At 42.1% G+C, this 22642-nt stretch overlaps 1 protein-coding gene across 3 annotated transcripts in view; it reads right to left on the bottom strand.

Moving 5' to 3' along the window:
- The window catches only part of irs1 (insulin receptor substrate 1), a 59689-nt gene extending 40101 nt beyond the window's left edge, over positions 1-19588 (bottom strand). For all 3 annotated transcript variants that reach the window (XR_006831725.1, XM_046297826.1, XM_046297828.1), the window contains exon 1: positions 15766-19588. Coding sequence is in view for 2 of the 3 variants with exons in the window: in XM_046297826.1 (XP_046153782.1) it covers positions 15766-18976 (3211 nt within the window). In the remaining variant the exon portion in view is untranslated. The remainder of the gene's footprint in view (positions 1-15765) is intronic.
- Positions 19589-22642: the final 3054 nt, after the last annotated feature.

Below are 22642 nucleotides of genomic sequence, written 5' to 3'. Positions count from 1 at the left end.
TAAATGACAAAGATTGATAGTAAAAAGCTTTGGAGTACCTTAAATTACAAAAAAAAGAAGCCAACTCCGCTCCATCATTCATTGAATCAGATGGCTCGTTAATCACAAAACCAACTGATATTGCAAACTACTTTAATTATTTTTTTCATTGGCAAGATTAGCAAATTTGAGGAGTAGCGAGAATCGGACAAAATGCAGCATGGTAAGTGTCCATATTGATTTATTCAAAAAACACAACTGAACACTGGAACAAAATAATAAACGTGAAGAAACTAAACAGTCCCGTGTGGCGACAAACACTGACACGGAAGACAAATACCCACAACCCAAAACTGAAACCCAGGCTACCTAAGTATGATTCTCAATCAGAGACAAGTAACGACACCTGCCTCTGATTGATAACCATAGTAGGCCAAACACAGAAACAAAACATTGTTTGTTTTTCTGACTGCCCACCCCAACTCATGCCCTGACCATATAAACAAACACAAAACAAAGGAAGTTAAGGTCAGAACGTGACAAATTTAGGCATGACATGCCAGCAACAAACGCTGACACTACACATCCAAATATATATCAGCAAATTATGAAAAGAGAAGCATTGTAATTTTTGAATTCCATAAAGTGTGTGTGGAAGAGGTGAAAAAGATACTGTTGTCTATCAACAATGACAAGCCACCAGGGTCTGACAACTTGGATGGAAAATTACTGAGGATAATAGTGGACGACATTGTCACTATTTGCCATTTTATTTCAATTTAAGCCTACTACAAAGTGTGTGCCCCCAGGCTTGGAGGGAAGCAAAAGTATTTTTTTTTATTTCACCTTTATTTAACCAGGTAAGCTAGTTGAGAACAGGTTCTCATTTGCAACTGCGACCTGGCCAAGATAAAGCATAGCAGTGTGAACAGACAACACAGAGTTACACATGGAGTAAACAATTAACAAGTCAATAACACAGTAGAGAAAAAAGGGGAGTCTATATACAATGTGTGCAAAAGGCATGAGGAGGTAGGCGAATAATTACAATATTGCAGATTAACACTGGAGTGATAAATGATCAGATGATTATGTACAGGTAGAAATATTGGTGTGCAAAAGAGCAGAAAAGTAAATAAATAAAAACTGTGGGGATGAGGTAGGTGAAAATGGGTGGGCTATTTACCAATAGATTATGTACAGCTGCAGCGATCGGTTACCTGCTCAGATAGCTGATGTTTAAAGTTGGTGAGGGACATAAGTCTCCAACTTCCGCTACCCAAGAACAGTAAAGACCCCTTTACTGGCTCAAATAGCTGACCATCAGCCGGTTACCAACCCTTTTAGAAAAAATTGTCTTTGGCCAGATCCAATGCTATTTTACAGTAAACAAATTGACAACATACTTTCAGCATGCTTATAGGGAAGGACATTTGACAAGCACAGCACTTACACAAATGACTGATGATTGGCTGAGAGAAATTTATAAAAGATTGTGGGGGTTGATTGTGCGCCGCCCCATGGGTCTCCGGGTTGCGGCTGGCTGCGACAGGCCAGCGTGTATGTATGTGGATGACTCAACACTATACATGTCAGCTCCTACAGCGACTGAAATGACTGCAACACTTAGAGTTATTATTCCTTGCAATCACAGTGGATTGCAAGGAATAAGTTAGTCCTAAATATTTTGAAAACTAAAAGCATTGCATTTGGGACAAATCATTCAGTAAACCCTAAACCTCACCTAAATCTTGTAATAAATAAATGTGAAAATTGAGCAAGGTGAGGTGACTATACTGCTTGGAGTAACCCTGGATTGTAAACTGTCATGGTCAAAAAAATACTGATACTTCTCCCCATCTTAGCTACTGTTGTATGTCCATAATAAAGCGCTGATCTACCTTCTTAACAGCACTATCAACGGGGCAGGTCCTACAGGCCGTAGTTTTGTCGCACCTGGACTAGTCGTGTGGGCAGGTGCCACAAAAAGGGACTTGGGAAAATTGCAAATGACTCAGAACAGGGCAGCACGGCTGGCCCTTGGACGTACACAAAGAGCTAATATTAATAGTATGCATGTCGGTCTCTCATGGCTCAAAGTGGAAGAGAGATTGACTTCATCACTACTGGTTTTTGTAAGAAGTGTTGATATGCAGTATGCACCAAGATGTCAGTTTAAAATATTAGCACACAGCTCACAAGACATGCCAGAGGTCTCTTCACAATCCCCAAGTCAAGAACAGACTATGGGAGGCACACAGTACTACGTAAAGCCATGGCTACATGGAACTTTACTCCACATCAGGTAACTGATGCAAGCAGTTGAATCAGATTTAAAAACATTTAAATTTACCTTATGGAACAGCGGGGACTGTGAAGAGAAACACAGGCAGACGTGCTTACACATGATAAGGCATGCACTCTATACACAGTGGTGACGTGCAACGTATACGTCTAGCTTAATTTAGAAAATGTGTGATGATTAATGCTCCCTATTCATTATGTAAACTTTTTTAGTTTTATGTTTTACATTTTAGTTAGCATCAAACGATGTTCAAAGTGTTGTGCTACATAGCTACTGTGTTTCTTAACCCGGAAGGGCTAGCTGGCTGGATGAAGCAGAAAGGCTGGGGCCGCCCTATGTAAAACAATAGATCATGATTTGTTCAATTTGAAACAAGGATATCCAACCAGCGGAGGGTGCGGTCTTGAAGTCTTCGGGAAAAGCCCTTCATTATCAATGCTTTGTGCCAGCACATCAAAGAAGCCTTTCCACACTCAAGTTAGTAGGACTTCGAGAGCTGGTGTCAGCCAGACTAACCCGGCGCAGTGGCAAGCCTCTCATTTAGACACGATTACACACATTCCAGCATCCCCTTCAAAGTGCCCCATCCCCCTCCAATGTTCTCCCTCGACTCTACCATTACACAACTACACCCTCTTCCTCATGTTTACACAATCCCTCCCTCCCTCCTATAGCTAAACAATCCTTCTTTTCCTCCATGTTGGGAAACACAAAAAAGCCCCTTGCCCAAACCTACAGATATTCAGCAGCAAGCAAACCTATACTCCTGGCTAGCATTGGGGGGCTGGTGGGAGGTAGCACAGTGGGATAACCCCCCAAAACATGACCCAAATATGAGAGGCGTACAATTACGAGGCAGTTAACCCACTGTACCTAGGCCATCATAGAAAATAATAAATTGTAAACTGACTTGCTTAGTTAAATAAAGGTAAAAATAAAAATTTAAAAATACGTGGTCTGTGGGGGGGGGGGGGGGGGGCTAGGAGAAGACACACTAGGGTTAGTTGATACTACAGACGATACTGTGATATGACAGACGATACCTAACCTATTTCAACTGACTGGCCCCGTGCAGTAAAGTGGAGAAATTAGTCAGGCAGTACACGGGTGACATTCCGAAGAAATTGCCTATATTCTTATAGCCTACTTCAATTTATTTTAATTGAAAGAATCTCAGAAGGCCTAAGGTAATAATGAGATTGAACAAACAATAGCAAGATAGAAAGATTTTATTCTAAATTTGAACAAACCTTACAGTTGAGCAAAGCATTATGACAGAAATTACTTGAATGCCTGTTTTGTGGCCTGAAATATAATTAGTCATTCAAAATAAAGTTGGGATTGAGAATTGCATAGACTATGATTTACATAAAGAAACAACATTAAACACTTCATAAAAATGTTTGGGAGAATCTATTAATTTGTCTTAATGCATTTATTATATTTCATTTAGAAGGATTAGGCTTTTAACCTTTTGGTTAATAACTTTTTTTCCCCGCCTATGAACAATTATGAACCCAAATGCTAAAATCCTAATAATCCTTAGTAAACCTACTAAATTAAATATTATAAAAGCATTAAGACAAATTAACAGTATACCCCCCCCCCAAAAAAAACAATAGTGTTTAATGTCCTAATGTTGCTGCTTTTAAATGGGCCAATTAAGTACATTTTAACCTATGCTATTCTCAATCACAACTTCATTTTGAATGAAAAATTATAAAAATTAAATTTCAGGCCACAAGACATGCAATCGAGTTAACACTACCAAGATGGAAAAGTCGACAGAAGTCTAAAGAAAAATTGGGTTACAGCTGAGGAAACCTTATGAAAGAAAACAGTAAGTAGCCCAGTTGGCCTAGGCCTTTTTGAATAGTATTCTAGCAATGTGCAACCTACCTTCAACGCACAGTATCTTAGGCCTAATAAGAGAGGATAAGCAAAAATGTGACAGCAGAGTTGCTAGATCCTGCAGCCTATGATGATTCACCCATCACACAGCCAATGAGGCTCGTTGACTGTGCCAATCACTCCACGCTAGTGTCTTTTTCTACCTTTGCATATAAAAAAATATAAATATACATTGGGGGTACATAAACATAACCAATAGGGGTACATAAACATGATGGGACAAAGGTGGACATCGCCCAACCCTAACACACATTAAACTAAAGTATTTTCCCCTGCTCCAGCTCTGCCAATCTTGGCTCGGCGCCCTGTGATCCCTTGCACCCAAGCCCATGGCCTGCTAATCCCATATGACACACTAAAAGTGCGGCACGTGACAAACCGGTACGTCACAGCGACCAGCATCGTTATCTGTCACGCAGGCAGGAGAAGAGCACTGTGGGGGTGGATGGGATTTTCCCCAGTTCACCAATAGGGTCGGTACTATGCTATACCAGACTTCAGGCTACCACCGTTGAATCAGACACACACGTTGTTTTTCTCTCAATGTAGGGACGCATGGATGTATGTGTTGTAGTGTCTAGTACAGATATGTTTTGTTCATGCACAACCCCAAATAAGTGCGTAATGGTATTATTCCAAAATCTATCCTAATAATAAAGCATCGAAGGGGCTTTTGCTTAAATAAAAGTGTGAAATAATGAATTGAAGTGTGAGAAAGTAAACAAGACTAGCCAAAGAATACATACACACAAGATGCAGCTTGTTCCTGCATGCTCCCTAACACAAACAGGACATCCATTTCATGAGTATATACACTAGAGGTCGGCCGATTAATTAGGGCCGATTTCAAGTTCATAACAACTTGGTAATCGGCCTTTTTGGATGCCGATTATGGCCGATTACATTGCAATCCACGAGGAAACTGCACGGCAGGCTGACAACCTGTTACGCAAGTGCAGCGTCAAAAGGACCTTGTGGCTGCAAGGAGCCAAGGAGCCAAGTTGCTAGCTGCAAGGAGCCAAGTTGCTAGCTAGCATTAAACTTCTTATAAAAACAACCAATCTTCACATAATCACTAGCTAACTACACATGGTTGATGATATTACTGTGTTAACTAGCTTGTCCTGCGTTGCATATAATCAATGCAGTGCCGGTTAATTTATCATCGAATCACAGCCTACTTCCCCAAACGGTGTTGATTTAACAAAAACACAGTCGCAAAAAAAGCACAATCATTTCACAAATGTACCTAACCATTAACATCAATACCTTTCTTAAAATCAATACACAAGTATATATTTTTTAAACTTGCATATTTAGTTAAAATAAAATAATGTTAGCAGGCAATATTAACTAGAGAAATTGTGTCACTTCTCTTGCGTTCAGTGCAAACAGTCAGGGTATATGCAAAAGTTTGGGCCGCCTGGCTCCTTGCGAACTGTGTGAAGATCGTAATTAATTTGCCAGAATTTTACATTATTATGACATAACACTGTGTTCTCATTATTTAAACCAAATTGAACCTGTTTAATAATTTATTTGAGACAAAATAGATTTTATGTATAATATTAAGTTAAAATAAAAGTTTGTATTGTTGTAATTGTCATTATAGCAAATATACATACATTTAAATAAAAATCGGTATTGGCTTTATTTAGTCATCCAATATTTTTTAAATGTTATTTCACCTTTATTTAACCAGGAAGGCCAGTTGAGAACAAGTTCTCATTTACAACTGCGACCAAGATAAAGCAAAGCAGTGCGAGAAACAACAGTTCCAACTGGAATAATAATAATAAAATAATAAAATAATATATGCCATTTAGCAGACGCTTTTATCCAAAGCGACTTACAGTCATGTGTGCATACATTCTACGTATGGGTGGTCCCGGGGATCGAACCCACTACCCTGGCGTTACAAGCGCCATGCTCTACCAACTGAGCTACAGAAGGACTAAACATATGTACAGTCAAAAACACAATAGAACAAGTCTATATACAGTGTGTGCAAATGGCATGAGGCGGTAAGGCAATAAATAGGCCATAGTAGCGAAGTAATTACAATTTAGCATTGGAGTGATCGATGTGCAAGTAGAAATACTGGTGTGCAAAATAGCAAAAAAGTAAATAAAAACAATACAGGGATGAGGTAGGTAGATTGGATGGGCTATTTACAGATGGGCTGTGTACAGCTGCAGCGATCGATAACTGGTCAGACAGCTGATGCTTAAAGTTAGTGAGGGAGATATGTCTCCAACTTCAGCGATTTCTGCAATTTGTTCCAGTCATTGGCAGCAGAGAACTGGAAGGAAAGGCAGCTTTGGGGATGACCAGTGAGAAATACCTGCTCGAGCGCATGCTACGGGTGGGTGTTATGGTGACCAGTGAGCTTATAGATGACCTGGAGCCAGTGGGTCTGGCGACAAATATGTAGCGAGGGCCAGCCGACAAGAGCATACAGGTCGCAGTGGTGGGTGGTGTATGTGGCTTTGGTGACAAAACGGATGGCACTGTGATAGACTGCATCCAGTTTTCTGAGTAGAGTGACTTTGTAAATGACTTCGCCAAAGTCAAGGATCGGTAGGAGAGTCAGTTTTACGAGGGTGTTTTGTAGGCGTGAGTGAAGGAGGCTTTGTTGCGAAAAAGGAAGCCGATTCTAGATTTAATTTAGGATTGGAGATGTTTAATATGAGGCTGGAAGGAAAGCTTAGTCTAGCCAGACACCAAGATACTTAGCCAGACACCTAGGTCAGAGCCGTCCAGAGTAGTGATGCTAGTCGGGCCGGCGGGTGCGGGCAGCAATCAGTTGAAAAGCATGCATTTAGTTTTACTAGCGTCTAAGAGCATTTGGAGGCCACGGAGTGTTGTATGGCATTGAAGCTCGTTTGGAGGTTTGTTAACACAGTGTCCAAAGAAGGGCCAGAAGTGTACTGAATGGTTTTGTATGCATAGAGGTGGAAAAGGGAATCACCCGAAGCAAGAGCAACATTACTGATATATACAGAGAAAAGAGTCACCCCGAGAATTGAACCCTGTGGTACCTCCATAGAGACTGCCAGAGGTCCGGACAACAGGCCCTTCTATTTGACACACTGAACTCTGAGAAGTAGTTGGTGAACCAGGCGAGGCGGTCATTTGAGAAACCAAAGCTGTTAACTTCTTGGCGCACCCATCCTGTTAGCGGGATCATTTGTCAACATCTGCTGAATTGCAGAGCACCAAATTCAAATTAAATTACTAAAAATATTAAATTTTCATGAAATTACAAGTGCAATATAGCAAAACACAGCTTAGATTGTTGTTAACTTCTTGGTCACCGGGGACAGCATTTTCACATCCGGATGAAATGCATGCCCAAATTCAACTGCCTGCTACTCATCCCCAGAAGATAAGATATTTATATTATTAGTAGATTTGGATAGACAACAACAACTGTTTGACTCATGTCTGAGTATAACACAACTTATTTAGCAGTGGAAACCCAGAGGAAAAGAGTGACCTTTTTTTTGAGGTCACCCTTTTCAATGGGAATCCAGATTTCTAAAGGGAACTTCTTGCAGTTGCTATCGCTTCCACTGGATGTCAACAGTCTTTAGAAATTGGTTGAGGTTATTCCTTTGTATAATGAAGAGGTACAGCCATCTTGAACGAGGGTCACTTGAAGTGTACTGTTAGATAGAGGCGCATGAGCAGAAAGCATGCTTCAGATTGTTTTCTTCCTGTATTGAACACAGATCATCCCCTCTTCAATATTATCGATTATTTACATTAAATACCTAAAGTTGTATTACAAAAGTAGTTTTGGCAAAGTTTACAGGTAACCTTTGAGATATTTTGTAGTCACGTTGAGCAAGTTGGAACCGGTGTTTTTCTGGATCAAATGCGCCATTTTGGATATATATCGACGGAATTAATAGAACAAAAGGACCATTTGTTATGTTTATGGGACATATTGGAGTGCCAACTAAAGAAACTCGTCAAAATTATATTTTTATTTCAGAAATCTGACATGTTGGCTGGATTCACAACAAGTGTAGCTTTAATTTGCTATCTTCCATGTGTGATTTAATGAAAGTTAGATTTTTATAGTAATTTATTTGAATTTGGCGCTCTGCATTTTCCCTGGCTTCAGGCTATGTGGCGTCCCACATATCCCAGAGGTTAACTTAAGCCAACTGGCATGTCAGATTTCAAAAAGCTTTACAGCTAAAGCAAACCAAGCGTTTATGTAAGCACATATCTCTCAGCAGACAAAATATTACAAACAGCTAGCAGCAAAGTGGATTGGTCACGAAAGTCAGAAAAGCAATAAAATGAAACGCTTATCTTTTGATGATCTTCGGATGTTTGCACTCACGAGACTCCCAGTTGCACAATAAATGTTCCTTTTGTTCCATGAAGATTATTTTTATATCCAAAATACCTCCATTTGGTTGGCGCGTTTTTAGTAATCCACAGGCTCGAGCGGTCACGACGGGGCAGATAGTATCAGTAAAGTAAAGTTTTTATAATCCATCCCCAGGTTGTTTCTACAATAAATAAATCGATAATATTTCAACCGGACCGTAGCTTTTTCAATAGGAGCTCCAAGCGGTTAGCGCATGCAAAACTCTGCTGGCACCCAGCCATCCACTGACGCGATGTGATCGTTCTCGCTCATTTTTTCAGAATAAAAGGCTGAAACTATGTCTAAAGACTGTTCACACCACGTGGAAGACATAGGTAAAGGAATATGGTTGATATCCCAATAAATGGAGGGAAGGCATGCAATGGAACAGGGAGCTTTCAAAATAAGAGGCACTTCCTAGTTGGATTTTCCTCAGGTTTTTCGCCTGCAATATCAGTTCTGTTATACTCAGACAATATTTTGACAGTTTTGGAAACTTTAGAGTGTTTTCTATCCTAATCTGTCAATTATATGCATATTCTAGCTTCTGGGGCTGAGAAATAGGCAAGTTTAATTTGGGTACGTTTTTCATTCAAACATCAAAATACTGCCCCCTACACTCAACAGTTTAACCTCTTAAGTGCACCCGACACGCAGGCGTGCCATCTAGCCATCTGGAAATGCAAATGCACTACGCTAAATGCTAATAGTACTAGTTAAAACTCAAACGTTCATTAAAATACACATGCAGGGTATTGAATTAAAGCTACACTCGTTGTGAATCCAGGCAACAAGTCAGATTTTTTAAATGCTTTTCGGCGAAAGCATGAGAAGCTATTATCTGATAGCATGTAACACCCCAAAAGACCCGCAGGGGATGTAAACAAAATAATTAGCATAGTCGTCGCTACACAAACCGCACAAATAAAATATAAAACATTCATTACCTTTGACCATCTTCTTTGTTAGCACTCCTAGATGTCCCATAATCACTATTGGGTCTTTTTTTCGATTAAATCGGTCCATATATAGCCTAGATATCGATCTATGAAGACTGTGTGATAAACGGAAAAAAATAGCGTCTTATAACGTAACTACATTTTTTTAAATAAAAAAAGTTGACGATAAACTTTCACAAAACACTTCGAAATACTTTTGTAATGCAACTTTAGGTATTAGTAAACGTTAATAAGAGATCAAATTGATCACGAGGCAAAGTATATTCTTTAGCTGTCCATCTGGAAATAATGTCCGGGTAAATCTCAACCAAAATATCCGGTCGGAGACTTGAACAAATGGCTCGTCTCTTCTTTGTTTGACCAAGAAACAAAACCTAGGCAAATGACAAGACTGTTGACATCGTGTGGAAGCTGTAGGTATTGCAACCTCAGCCCCATTTATTGTGGTTCGCCTTTATCAATGGGTTGAAGTGGCGGATGGATATATATTTCCATTTTCAGTGATCAGATTTTCCTGTGCTTTTCGATGAAACGCACGTTCTGTTATAGTCACAGCCGTGATTTAACCAGTTTTATAAACGTCTGAGTGTTTTCTATCCACACATACTAATCATATGCATATACTATATTCCTGGCATGAGCAGCAGGGCACTGAAATGTTGCGCGATTTTTAACAGAATGTTCAAAAAAGTAGGGGGTAGGAGTAACAGGTTAAATCAAATTGAACATGTTTCATTATTTATTTGGGGCTAAATTTATTTTATTGATGTATTATATTAAGTTAAAATAAGTGTTCATTCAGTATTGTAATTGTCATCATTACAAATAGATATATTTTTTAATTGTCCGATTAAATCGGTATCGGTTTATTTTGGTCCTCCAATAATCAGTATCGGCGTAAAAAAAAAATCATAATCGGTCGACCTCTAGTCCAGTGAACAGCAATAGATGAAACAGGGAATCCGCTAGCTAGTCGTTACTACGCTAACAAGTGGGAGACATAGGGTCCACTGAGCAGGCCGGGAGATGGGCCTGGCTCAAGGCTACCTTCGGGGCTGGGCCACTTGGTGGCAGCTAGCTAGCTGGGATGATCTGGAGTAATGGTCCAGGGCTTACGGCAGGAATCTGGTGTTGTAGTGGAGAAAAACAGTCCGATATGCAGACTGGCAAGTATTATCCAGGCTAAAAGTGGCTGGTGTCTATGCTAAAGCTAAAGGCCGCTAGCAGTGGCTAACAATGATTAAATAGTTAGTAGCTAATTAGCTGGTTAGATTCTGATGGCTAGCTTCTGATGGAGGTTCTGGCTACAAGGTCTAAAAATAGCAGATCCGTATCACATTGGGTGAGGCGGGTTGCCGGAAGGTATATTTAATTTTTTTAAATGGAAAAAGAGAAATCTATACAAAAAAATAATACAAAACTTACACGGGTGAACGACAAACAACGTCTGCACTGCTACACCATCTTTGAATTGATCAATAAATTGGGTATATTCTAGAGGTCGACCAAGACATTGTTTTAATCTTTGACATGTTAAACACACTTTCTACCCACCAATCCAGCAGAGGGGGGGGGGGCTTCCTGAAGGCGAAAATAAGCAGAGGAGAAGAGTTACACAATTCTGCACCCCAGTCTACACAACCCATATGCACATGCACGCACATACAACCACACCAAGCAATCTCTACAGAACAGTATCTCTTTATCCAGCACTGTGAATGGCTGGTATTTCACAGCATTTAAATTATAAAATATTCCTCCGCGGTCTATTCTCCTCTCATTCCATCTTCTCTGCAATACTGGACACCCCCCCCCATTTGGAAATTATTCAGACCCCTTAAATTTTTGCACATTGTTACGTATTAGCCTTATTCTAAAATGGATACAATTGTTACTCTTTTTCCATCAATCTACACGTAATAATCTATAACAAAGAGAAAAGGTTTAGAAAATTGTTGCGAATGTATAAAATAAAAAAACATTAATTCCTTATTTAAATAAGTATTCAGACCCTCTGCGATGAGACTCAAAATTGAGCTCAATGGCATCTTGTTTCCATTGGTTCTCTCGTTGACAGTGCATGTCAGTAAAAACCAAGCGATGAGGTCAAAGGAATTGTCCGTAGAGCTCCGAGACAACATTTTGTCCAGGCACAGATCAAAATAATGTCTGCAGCATTTAAGGTCCCCAAGAACACAGTGGCCTCCATCATTCTTAAATGGAAGAAGTTTGGAACCACCAAGACTCTTCCCAGAGCTGGCCGCCCATCCAAAATGAGCAATCGAGGAAGAAGGACTTGGGCCCAGAACCTGTTGGTCATGCTGACAGAGCACTAGCGGTCCTCTGTTGAGACGGTTTTCCTTCTTGAAGGTTCTCCAGTCTCTGCAACACTCCACCAATCAGGCCTTTATGGTAAAGGGGCCAGACGGAAGCCACTCAGTTAAAAAGGTACATGACAGCCCAAATACAGGTGTGCCAAGCTTGTAGCTACATACCCAAGAAAACTCAAGGCTGTAATCGCTGCCAAAGGTGATTCAACACAGTACTGAATGAAGGGTCTGAAAACGTATGTAAAATGTCACATTTCCATTTACTTCATTTTTTTAATGTGCAAACATTTCTGAAAACCAGTTTTTGCTTTGTCATTATGGGATAGTGTGTGAAAATGTATATCCATTTTAGAATAGAATGTAAAACAATTGGAAAAACTAAAAAGGGTCTGAATACTTTGAATGCTCTAAGTACTGGTACACACACAGGACAACTCCATGGTAACAGAATGACTCAGACTCAAGATCTTTCACCTTAAAATGCCAAACTAAAACCATTGATTGCACAGGGTCTACTTTGAACAATTTCCACAATCACACTTACATTGAACAAAAATAAAACACATAATGTAAAGTGTTGGTACCATGTTTCATAAGCTGAAATAAAAAGATGCTAGAAATTTCTCTCAAATTCTGTGCACACATTTGTTTAGATCTGTTAGTGAGCATTTCTCCTTTGCCAAGATAATACATCCACCTGACAGGAGTGGCATATAAAAAAGCTGATTAAACAGCATGATTCCTTACACAGGTGCACCTTGTGCTGGGGACAATACAAGGTCACTCGACAATGTGCAATTTTGTCACAACACAATGCTGCAGATGTCTCAAGTTGAGGGAGCATGCAATTGGCATGCTGGCTGCAGGAATGTCCACCTGAGCTGTTTCCATACAATTGAATGTTAATTTCTCTACCATAAGCCACCTCATCAACCGCAGATGTGTGGGCGAGCAGTTTGCCGACGTGTACGACAGGGTGTTTCAGTTCCAGCCAATATCTAGCAACTTCGCACAGCCATTGAAGAGGAGTGGGACAACATTCCACAAGCCACAATCAACAGCCTGATCAACTCCATGCAAAAGAGAGGTTTCGTGTTGCCTGAGGAAAATAGTGGTCACGCCAGATACTGACTGTTTTTCTCATATCTGACCACAGATGCATATCTGTATTGCCAGTCATGTGAAATCCATAGATTACTGCCTAATGAATGTATTTCAATTGACTGATTTCCTTGTATGAACTGTAGCTTAGTAGTATAATATTTGAAATTGTTGCGAGTATTTTTATTCAGTATACTTGAACACTGCAGATTACGTAACAATTACGGTAAAAGAAATATTTAAAAATGACATTTTAAACATATAGCCTAAATTAAGATTAAAAGATGTATGCTGAAATAATGGGGCGTCAGCTATGATGACACCTTGAGTTTGAAAAAATCTATTTTAATTATTGAACTACAGTAAGTGAAATGGATTAACACCTGACAATAACTGAATGACATCATGGGCCACTGTTCTGTACTATACAGAAATGCATAATTATGGATATGTCATGTATTCATTGTGATGTATCCTGAACAGGTACACAAAAAGGTAGAAAAATGCAGTATCCACGTTTGTGTGTTTGGGTATTATTTTACACATCGGCTTTTATTCTAATGAGGTTCCCCCTAAACAAGACCAAATGTGGTTGGTACAGACAGACCAAATCTGAATTAATAATAGATGTCTATGTTTCACAAGTTTGGACTCCGTAGAGCACAACACAGTACCGGTGCAGCAGGTAGCCTGGCGGCTAGGATCGATGGGCCAGTAACTGAAATGTTACTGGATCGAATCCCAGAGACAAAAATTAACCCCAATTGCTCCAGGGTAGCCGTCAAGAATGGATGATCCCCTGGCTGTGACCTCACTCTCCAAGGGTGTCTCAGTTTGCTGTCCAAACTTATGAAACATAAACTTCTAAATTTCAGCTACTTTTCAATGTCCATGGACGTACAGTGTCGGTTGAGGACGCTGGTTACAGTAAATGGAAACAGATGGGGCTCATGGATAGGTGTCAGTAAAAGGTGACATTACTGGAGAGGAGAGCGAAAGAGAGAGTAGAGTGACAGGGAGAAAGACAGGAGGGGTTGTCCAGAGTTATCACAATTATGAGCTGAACTCAACAGTATGCCAGTGGAAGGGAGGACAGTAAGCAGGTGACCCAACTGTGGTTTATGAATTTTAGCCAATTAAATTGCAGTTATTCTGTTACCGACTTTGTAATGAATGACACATTTGAATCACTTAATAAATCATAAACAAAATCATCATATATGGAAAGAATAACTAAATTTGTAGGTTTACCTTTACATACTTCTATTAACTTTCATCATCCTCCCTCATGAGGGAGAGAAATGTGAAACTATCTTAAAGATGTGGGGGTTTTGTAAAAGAACGGCAATATTTCCTAACCTTACAGAAGGAAAATCAGTTAACAAAAGTGTTGATATTCGTTGGCAAGGGTCTTAACTGCAACAATATTGTGTGTTGATGTATTTCTAATACCTTTTAAGACTTATTCTGGTAGATGTTTTCTAAGAGCCGTTTTCCATGTTTGACCAGAAATCAAAGCCTTCACTTATTCCTAATTTAAGGATGAAAACTGATTTTTTTAAAATGTACATGCCTGAATTACAAACAACAAAAAAAAAACATTTTTTGGCACCAAATTTGAGGTGCTCCTATGAACCTCACATGTTGGTGCTCACGGGTACATTTAATGGAAACAACAACCCATGTCGGCATACAAGGTAGGCCCACCACCAGAGAAAAGGCTAATGTAATTCACAAAAGACATTTATAGTTGGACGATCTGTAAAATAAGAGCTTTTTTCTGGAAAAATACATATTTACTGGTGCCCTGAGAATACACTCCAGTCAGAGGGAACAAAGAGGCCTCTCATCCATCTCCTATTACATTTGTGTCATCCTGAGAGAATTATGTTATTAATTATTACCTGAAACCCCACCTCTTTAAGGAATACTTAGGATAGGATAAAGTAATCCTTCTCACCCCCCCCCCCTTAAAATATTTAGATGCACTATTGTAAAGTGGCTGTTCCACTGGATGTCATAAGGTGAATGCACCAATTTGTAAGTCGCTCTGGATAAGAGCGTCTGCTAAATGACTTAAATGTAAATGTAAATGTTATGTTGGAGTGAGACCGAGTGTGGAGTGCTCGAACATTAAGATCTTTGATCCAGCCAATTGCATGTTACTTAATGAAACATCAAAACTTAGCTACTCCTTAATGGCATTAGGTAAAAATCTAAACCATCAGCTTCAAAATGTAGCCTATAACATTAACAACAAAAAAAGTGGAAAGAGGTTGACCTATATGGAAAGAGGAAGGAGATTTCAGACTTTAGGCTACTTAACCAAGACAAAAAAAAATGTAAATACATGAATACTTAGTTTACCTATATGAAACTGTGCTAAACTGATTGGAGCTCAGTAGAGTAGCTCAGTAGAAAGTCAAGCTCGTGTAGTAATGTATTACATTGCAAAATAAACTAATTCTGGCTCCTGAGAAACCTCTCATGAGTGGGCGAGCTTAAGGGAATCACCCAGGTCTGGGACTGACTGAGTACAGTATGTTCTCTGCTTTCAATGTGCATGCTTATAAAAACTTGGGACTTCATGTTTCATCCATACAGTAATCTGAATGGTGGTATGCACAATGACGAAACACGAATACCACAAGTATTTTCATGCACAAATAGAATCAACATTTCCGAGTGCTAACACACAAACTCTAACTCCACCCATCAGACATGCAACGCACACACATACTAACAAAAACAGAATTGTTAGGAAAAGATGCTACGGGGAGCGGACAGTCTTACCTTCTCTATGAGCGGGGTTCATCCTCGACTCGCCTGCTTTCTGAAAACTAATGCTGGCATAGGCACGCAGGTCCTCTGGGGCACTCCCACCTTGCGTGTCCATGGCTCTGGCCGGGAGGGAACTCCACTCTGGGAGGTTCTGGTCCTGAGCCAGGTCCAGGTCGATGTAGTTCAGCCTGTTCTGGTTCTGTCCGTTAGAGCTGGGCGCCAATGGGCTTTCTCTCCTGCTGTTGGCAGATAATGGGGATTCTCCCGGCTTCAGCCACACATTCTCGAAAGAGGCGGAGCTGTGACGTTTCACTTCCTCCACGGAGGGCGCGGCGGCGCTGACCGGGACTCCTGTGGAGAAGGTCTCGGAGCTGTGCCGGCGCCGGCCCTGCTGGTCGGCACGGATCAATTTAGCTCCTTGGTTCCAGATAAAACTGGAGTTAACCCTGGTGAAAGCACTCAGCCCAGAGAGAGGGCCCATTAGTCCTAAGGGCACGGCACTGGGACCCGCACCCAGCACAGACAGGTCCTGGCTTGGAGGGGACACAGAGAAGGGGGAGGCATCAATGGTCGACATCGGAGCATTCAGAATCATGTGTGTGTCAGAGTAGTCCGTCTGTGTGCTGCTGTAGTCCCGTCTACAGAGGTTCTCACAGGGGATTACAGAGGAGGAGGGAGCAACAGGTGCCACTATAGCATAGCAATCTGTGCAGGAGGCTAGGGGTTTGGCTTCCCAGTTGGGAATGCCCCTGCCCTGAGCACCCAGGTGCATGTTCATGTAGTCTGAGGAAATCTCTGCTGGCTTCTCTGGGCCACTCCCTGGGAACACAGGGGAGAAGTGAGTGGCCAAGTCGGCTGAGAAGGCCTTGTCGTTGAACTCTATGTTGACATACTCCCCGGGGCTCTTGGGATCTGTAGGGAAGGGGCACTCATGGGTGCAAGGCAGGGTGCTGGCTTTGTTGCCCTCCAGAGAGAGGCGCGTGGGCCTGGCCAGCCTGCTGTCCACATCAGCTCTCTTGGACTTGACCACGGGCTGACTACTGTGGCCCTGTCCCATCAGACTGTCGCTGCTCGTGGAGGAGGCTAAAGTGTCCCCGAAGGCCAGGTGTCCAGAGCTGAGCGAAAGGAGCAGGGGGTTCTGGTCCAGCTTCCTGTGGCTGTGTTCAAAAGAGTGAGGCAAGGAAAAGTAGGCGTATATGGACTTGGGTGGATCCTCTACCAGGTTGATGTAGCAGTCTGGCGGTGTGCTAGTCATGGAGCAGCTCGCCGGTGACATGTTCATGTAATCCCCATGCGACAACAATTTCTCCTCTGTGCTCTCGACAGACAGCTTAGGGTTGACCCCATTGGTCCAGATTTGACCGTAGTTTGTGGTGTCTGGTGAGCAGCTCCCGCTGGGTGACATCATCATGTACCCATTGGAGTCCATTTTGGGGTGCTGGTGGGAGTTAATCTGCTGTGGCACCGACACACTTTTGGGGCTCATGGGCATGTAGTCGGCACTTTTACCTGTGGCAGGTGCCACACCTGGGGTCATGGGCATGTAGCCATCATCTTTTTGGCTCACCCTGTTGCCCTCTAAGGGGATGTCTATGCCCTCCTCTGGGAATGAGTGTGTGGGCATGAAGGCAGAGTGCCTGTAGCTGGATGCTCGGCTGCATGACGAGTATGCAGGCTGCATTACTGTGTACTCCTCCAGCGATACTGTGGAGGACTGAGAGGGGGTCTTCTGGTGGCACACTGTCAGGGGAGATGTGCTTGAGGAGTGTGTCCGTTTCCCGAAGCACTTCTCCAGCTCAGGCTCGTCCAGGTGGGATGGCGTACCATGGGGGTGGGGGCTGCAGCCACAGTGGCCCCTCAGAAGAGTTGCAGGCTTTGCCATGCAGATGTAGTTGTTGAGTTCTTCCTCCCTGGCGGGCGGTGTGTGACCCAAGGAGTCAGGTGTGACACTGCGGAAGGAGCTCCTGAAGTCACAGGGGCTGGATCCATACTCATCAGAGGAAATGAATCCCGCGTCAATAGGAGAGCCAGATATGGAGGCACTGGAGCGGCAGGGGTAGAGACAGTCTGAAGTGGAGCCGTGCCCACTCGTACTGCTGGAGGACAGGCTAACTGGGCTAATTGCTGAGGGGGAGCAGCACGAAGAGGGCATGGGGATAGACCTGCTGTGGTTGAGGGGAGGGTGGAGGCGGGAGGCCCCTTTGTGTCTGTGAGATTGTGTCCTGGCAGCACAGGGGCTCCCATCCACTGAGGCAGGTCTGGACATGGTTCCTTCCCCATCACTAGAGGCCCTCACTCTGAATGAATGACTGTGCTTTCCCGGGCCAGCAGGAGAGGTGGCCGTCACACTCTCAATCCGGGACCTCCTTCCCAGTCCCACTTGGCTAGGTGGCAGGTTGTTGTGGTGATGCCTTCTCAAAGGCACAGAGATTGGGTTGGAGCAGTTTGACGAGGAATGGCTTTTGCTCCGGGGACGAAATTCCTCACTCATCGCTTTCATCGCCTCCAGGATGGTTTCATGCATATTTTGAGCAACAACAGAGTCGTCCACTTGCATCCAAAATTCCCCCGGTCCTGTGACTGCGGATCTTCCCACTTCAATGAAAAAGAAATTCTCTGAATGACCGCATCTCCGTATATTCATTAATTGCAGCACGACCGCCGCTGCGTCCGAGTTCAATTTCACAAAGCTGATGGTTTTATTTGTTAGGCACAATCTGTAAATCCCAATTAAATTTTTGGTGTGTCCCAAGCCCTTTGGTTTCAAAATAACTTGCCAGACTTCTTTAAAGGCAGGTCCTGGCATGGTTTCTTCTCCATAATTTTCCTCTGCCATCCCACTGCCACCAACAGCAGCATCATGAACTTTACCTTTGTTGTGTAGGTCCACTAGTGCTTGGTGCCACCTGTCTTGTTCCTGCTCGCTGTCCGCTGCAATAGAGAAATACTCATCCTTGGTGTAAAGAGCCACCAGGTATTTGTTTTTGGAATCTGTCCTTTTATTTATGTTGAAGCAGCTCTCCAGCAGGATTGACCTTTTAGGCACCCCGGACTTGTGTCTCCATTTTTTTTCATTTTCGTAGTACTCCAACCTGGAGGGTCCTGCAGCACTAGCAGCCCGCAGGACAAAAAACCTTTTGTGCATGCTTTTAGGTTTCCTTAAATAACCCACCTTTCTTACATCTGAAAAACAACCCTGCTCCTCTGTAGTTGGGCTAGCCATTTTGGAATTTTAAATAGTACTTGTATTTAAAAATACAACTGTTCTTACTGAAATAAAAAAGCAAAAAATATTAGGGTATTTAGATCCTAATATAGCCATTGAAAACGAGTTAGTGTGGAGCTTAATTATGAATATGCTATGGCATACGTCTCAATTAGCTAAACTAACGGCGCTAAACCAATAAGTGCTGTCAAACTGTTGGTGCTGCAGTGGAATTTCTAGGCAGTATGCTACATTTTCTCCCTAAGAACGTAAAATAACATACTCTTTATGAATTTGTCCTTTCATTATGATGACAAAAAGTTGCCTACCAAAATATGGGAAAACTCACTTCAGTCCGGAGTTCAAAACAAGCCCCGTCAGCATATGACCCCATTTCGCATGCTCGGTAACCACCAAAAGCAGCCTTGTCCCGTCGATAGCCCTGTTTGCAAAAGTGCAACCCATAAAAATAAAACATGTATCAGTGCATTCTATTATCTTTTCAAAATATGTTAGAGTCCAATGTGATACGAAGCCGATGAATGTAAAGTTCTCTTCTCCACTTTGTTAATAAATCCAGTAGCTGTAAACCAAAACAAGTTGGTGTGAGTACGCTACAATCCCAATCGATTACAGTTTGCGCTCAAGGAGATGCCCACGTGACGATTCGATGCGTGGACAGTTTAAACAAGGGATACCGCCTTCCTTGACACAATAAACCGCGTCAGCCTATCGCTTGCCATAATAGAATCGTTGTAAGAATATGATTGGCCAGAGTTTATATCAATCCGTTTGCGTGACGAAATTGCGCTTAAAACATGCCACAAAATCAAAATTGCCTATATCGTAGAAGTTCATGATTAAAAAAACAACGTATTTATTCAAGGTTAACAGTGTGGTTACGGTTAGGTTTAAAAATGACATTTTAAGAAGATACATTGTAGAAATAGGCGGGGTTTACGACTTTGTGGCTGTTGTAACAAGTGACGACCATTTGAATGGGAGTAACAGTAGAAATACGCGTTCTTGTGCTAGGAAGTTATGGTCTTGGGCTCTAGAACCGTGCTTTCAAAGTCGATATTTTACTGATTTATATAATGAAGCATGGCTCAGTTGTTTTACTTTGTTTTTTTGGTCTTGTATGTCCACCAGCATAGGCCTACACCTGAATGTTTTGTTTAACAACTACTTGGGGAAAACAATGTGCCTCGTTCCCGGGAGGGAATGGATTTTTTGAACGGAATAAGGGACAATAATTTGGCAGCATCTTCAAGGACACCCGCTCCCGTCCCGAGACAATCACAATACTTTGTTGTGTGTGCATTATGCCAATCACAATTCCATTTAATATGTGAGCGTGTGTTTATTGCTCGGAAAGTTAATTTGGGATAAACCTAGTCAAATTGTTATATCATAAAGTAGGCCTATGCAATTCTTCACTGTTAGCTGGTTCATAGCTGAGAGTGCCACCTACTGGTTTTGCGTCTAACGAAACCTGTCTGATTTTGGGTCATTTAATTCGGTCCCTAAAGTGAATTCCAATTCAAAGTTTGAAACATGACATATAGCCAAACACTTTATGTACAGGTATATTTAAATTGTTTATTATTAATTCATAGATAGTTTAAGCTAAAAATGTACCCACTCAGCACCAAATGTTTCCCAGACAGCACACACATAGGTGGAAATCCCAGGGGACACAACCCCCACATCAAGGAAAAAATATGATTTGTCCCCCCCAATATATCACTGTAAACATAACTTTTTCATTTCAATAATATATAATTCGCTATGAAAACACTTGTGCTGATTATAGGTACTTAATAGCGCGTTTTTAAGTTTCAAAAGATTGCGACCCCCCGCCCTTTGCCTCACAATGGTTTGATCCACTGCCAGTTCCTTATCTGGCAGGTAACAGGGTTGTATCTACTGTCTGAAAGGCACTCAATGCACGTAATTGACGTGAGTTTTTTTTATTTAACCAGGTAGGCTAGTTGAGAACAAGTTCTCATTTACAACTGCGACCTGGCCAAGATAAAGCATAGCAGTGTGAACAGACAACAACACAGAGTTACACATGGAGTAAACAATACACAAGTCAATAACAGAGGAGAAGAAAAAAAAGAGTCTATATACATTGTGTGCAAAAGGCATGAGGAGGTAGGCGAATAATTACAATTTAGCAGATTAACACTGGGAGTGATAAATGATCAGATGGTCATGTGCAGGTAGAGATACTGGTGTGCAAAAGAGCAGAAAAGTAAATAAATAAAAACAGTATGGGGATGAGGTAGGTAAATTGGGTGGGTTATTTACCGATGGACTATGTACAGCTGCGGCGATCGGTTAGCTGCTCAGATAGCAGATGTTTGAAGTTGGTAAGGGAGATAAAAGTCTCCAACTTCAACGATTTTTGCAATTCGTTCCAGTCACAGGCAGCAGAGAACTGGAAGGAAAGGCGGCCAAATGAGGTGTTTGTTTTAGGGATGATTAGAGAGATACACATGATGGAGCGAGTGCTACGGGTGGGTGTTGCCATTGTGACCAGTGAACTGAGATAAAGCGGAGCTTTACCTAGCATGGACTTGTAGATGACCTGGAGCCAGTGGGTCTGGCGACTAATATGTAGCGAGGGCCAGCTGACTAGAGTAGACAGGTCGCAGTCGTGGGTGGTATAAGGTGCTTTAGTAACAAAACGGATGGCACTGTGATAAACTGCATCCAGTTTGCTGAGTAGAGTATTGGAAGCTATTTTGTAGACGACATCGCCGAAGTCGAGGATCGGTAGGATAGTCAGTTTTACTAGGGTAAGTTTGGCGGCGTGAGGGAAGGAGGCTTTGTTGCGAAATAGAAAGCTAATTCTAGATTTGATTTTGGATTGGAGATGTTTGATATGAGTCTGGAAGGAGAGTTTATAGTCTAGCCAGACACCTAGGTACTTATAGATGTCCACATATTCTAGGTCGGAACCATCCAGGGTGGTGATGCTTGTCGGGCGTGCGGGTGCAGGCAGCGAACGGTTGAAAAGCATGCATTTGGTTTTACTAGCGTTTAAGAGCAGGTGGAGGCCACGGCAGGAGTGTTGTATTGCATTGAAGCTCGTTTGGAGGTTAGATAGCACAGTGTCCAAGGAAGGGTGAGAAGTATACAGAATGGTGTCGTCTGTGTAGAGGTGGATCAGGGAATCGCCCGCAGCAAGAGCAACATCATTGATATATAGAGAGAAAAGAGTCGGCCCAAGAATTTAACCCTGTGGCACCCCCATAGAGACTGCCAGAGGACTGGACAACATGCCCTCCGATTTGACACACTGTCTGCAAAGTAGTTGGTGAACCAGGCAAGGCAGTCATTAGAAAAACCGGGGCTACTGAGTCTGCCGATAAGAATATGGTGATTGACAGAGTCGAATGTTTTGGCCAGGTCGATGAAGACGGCTGCACAGTACTGTCTTTTATCGATGGCGGTTATGATATAGTTTAGTACCTTGAGCATGGCTGAGGTGCACCTGTGACCGGTTCGGAAACCAGATTGCACAGCGGAGAAGCTACGGTGGGATTTGAGAAGGTCAGTGGTCTGTTTGTTGGCTTGTCTTTCAAAGACCTTACATAGACAGGGCAGGATGGATATAGTTCTGTAACAGTTTGGGTCCAGGGCTTCTTCCCCTTTGAAGAGGGGGATGACCGC

Source organism: Oncorhynchus gorbuscha, linkage group LG14, assembly GCF_021184085.1.
Source record: "Oncorhynchus gorbuscha isolate QuinsamMale2020 ecotype Even-year linkage group LG14, OgorEven_v1.0, whole genome shotgun sequence".
Classification (NCBI taxonomy): Eukaryota; Metazoa; Chordata; class Actinopteri; order Salmoniformes; family Salmonidae; genus Oncorhynchus; species Oncorhynchus gorbuscha.
This window is presented reverse-complemented; position numbering and strand designations above follow the sequence as displayed.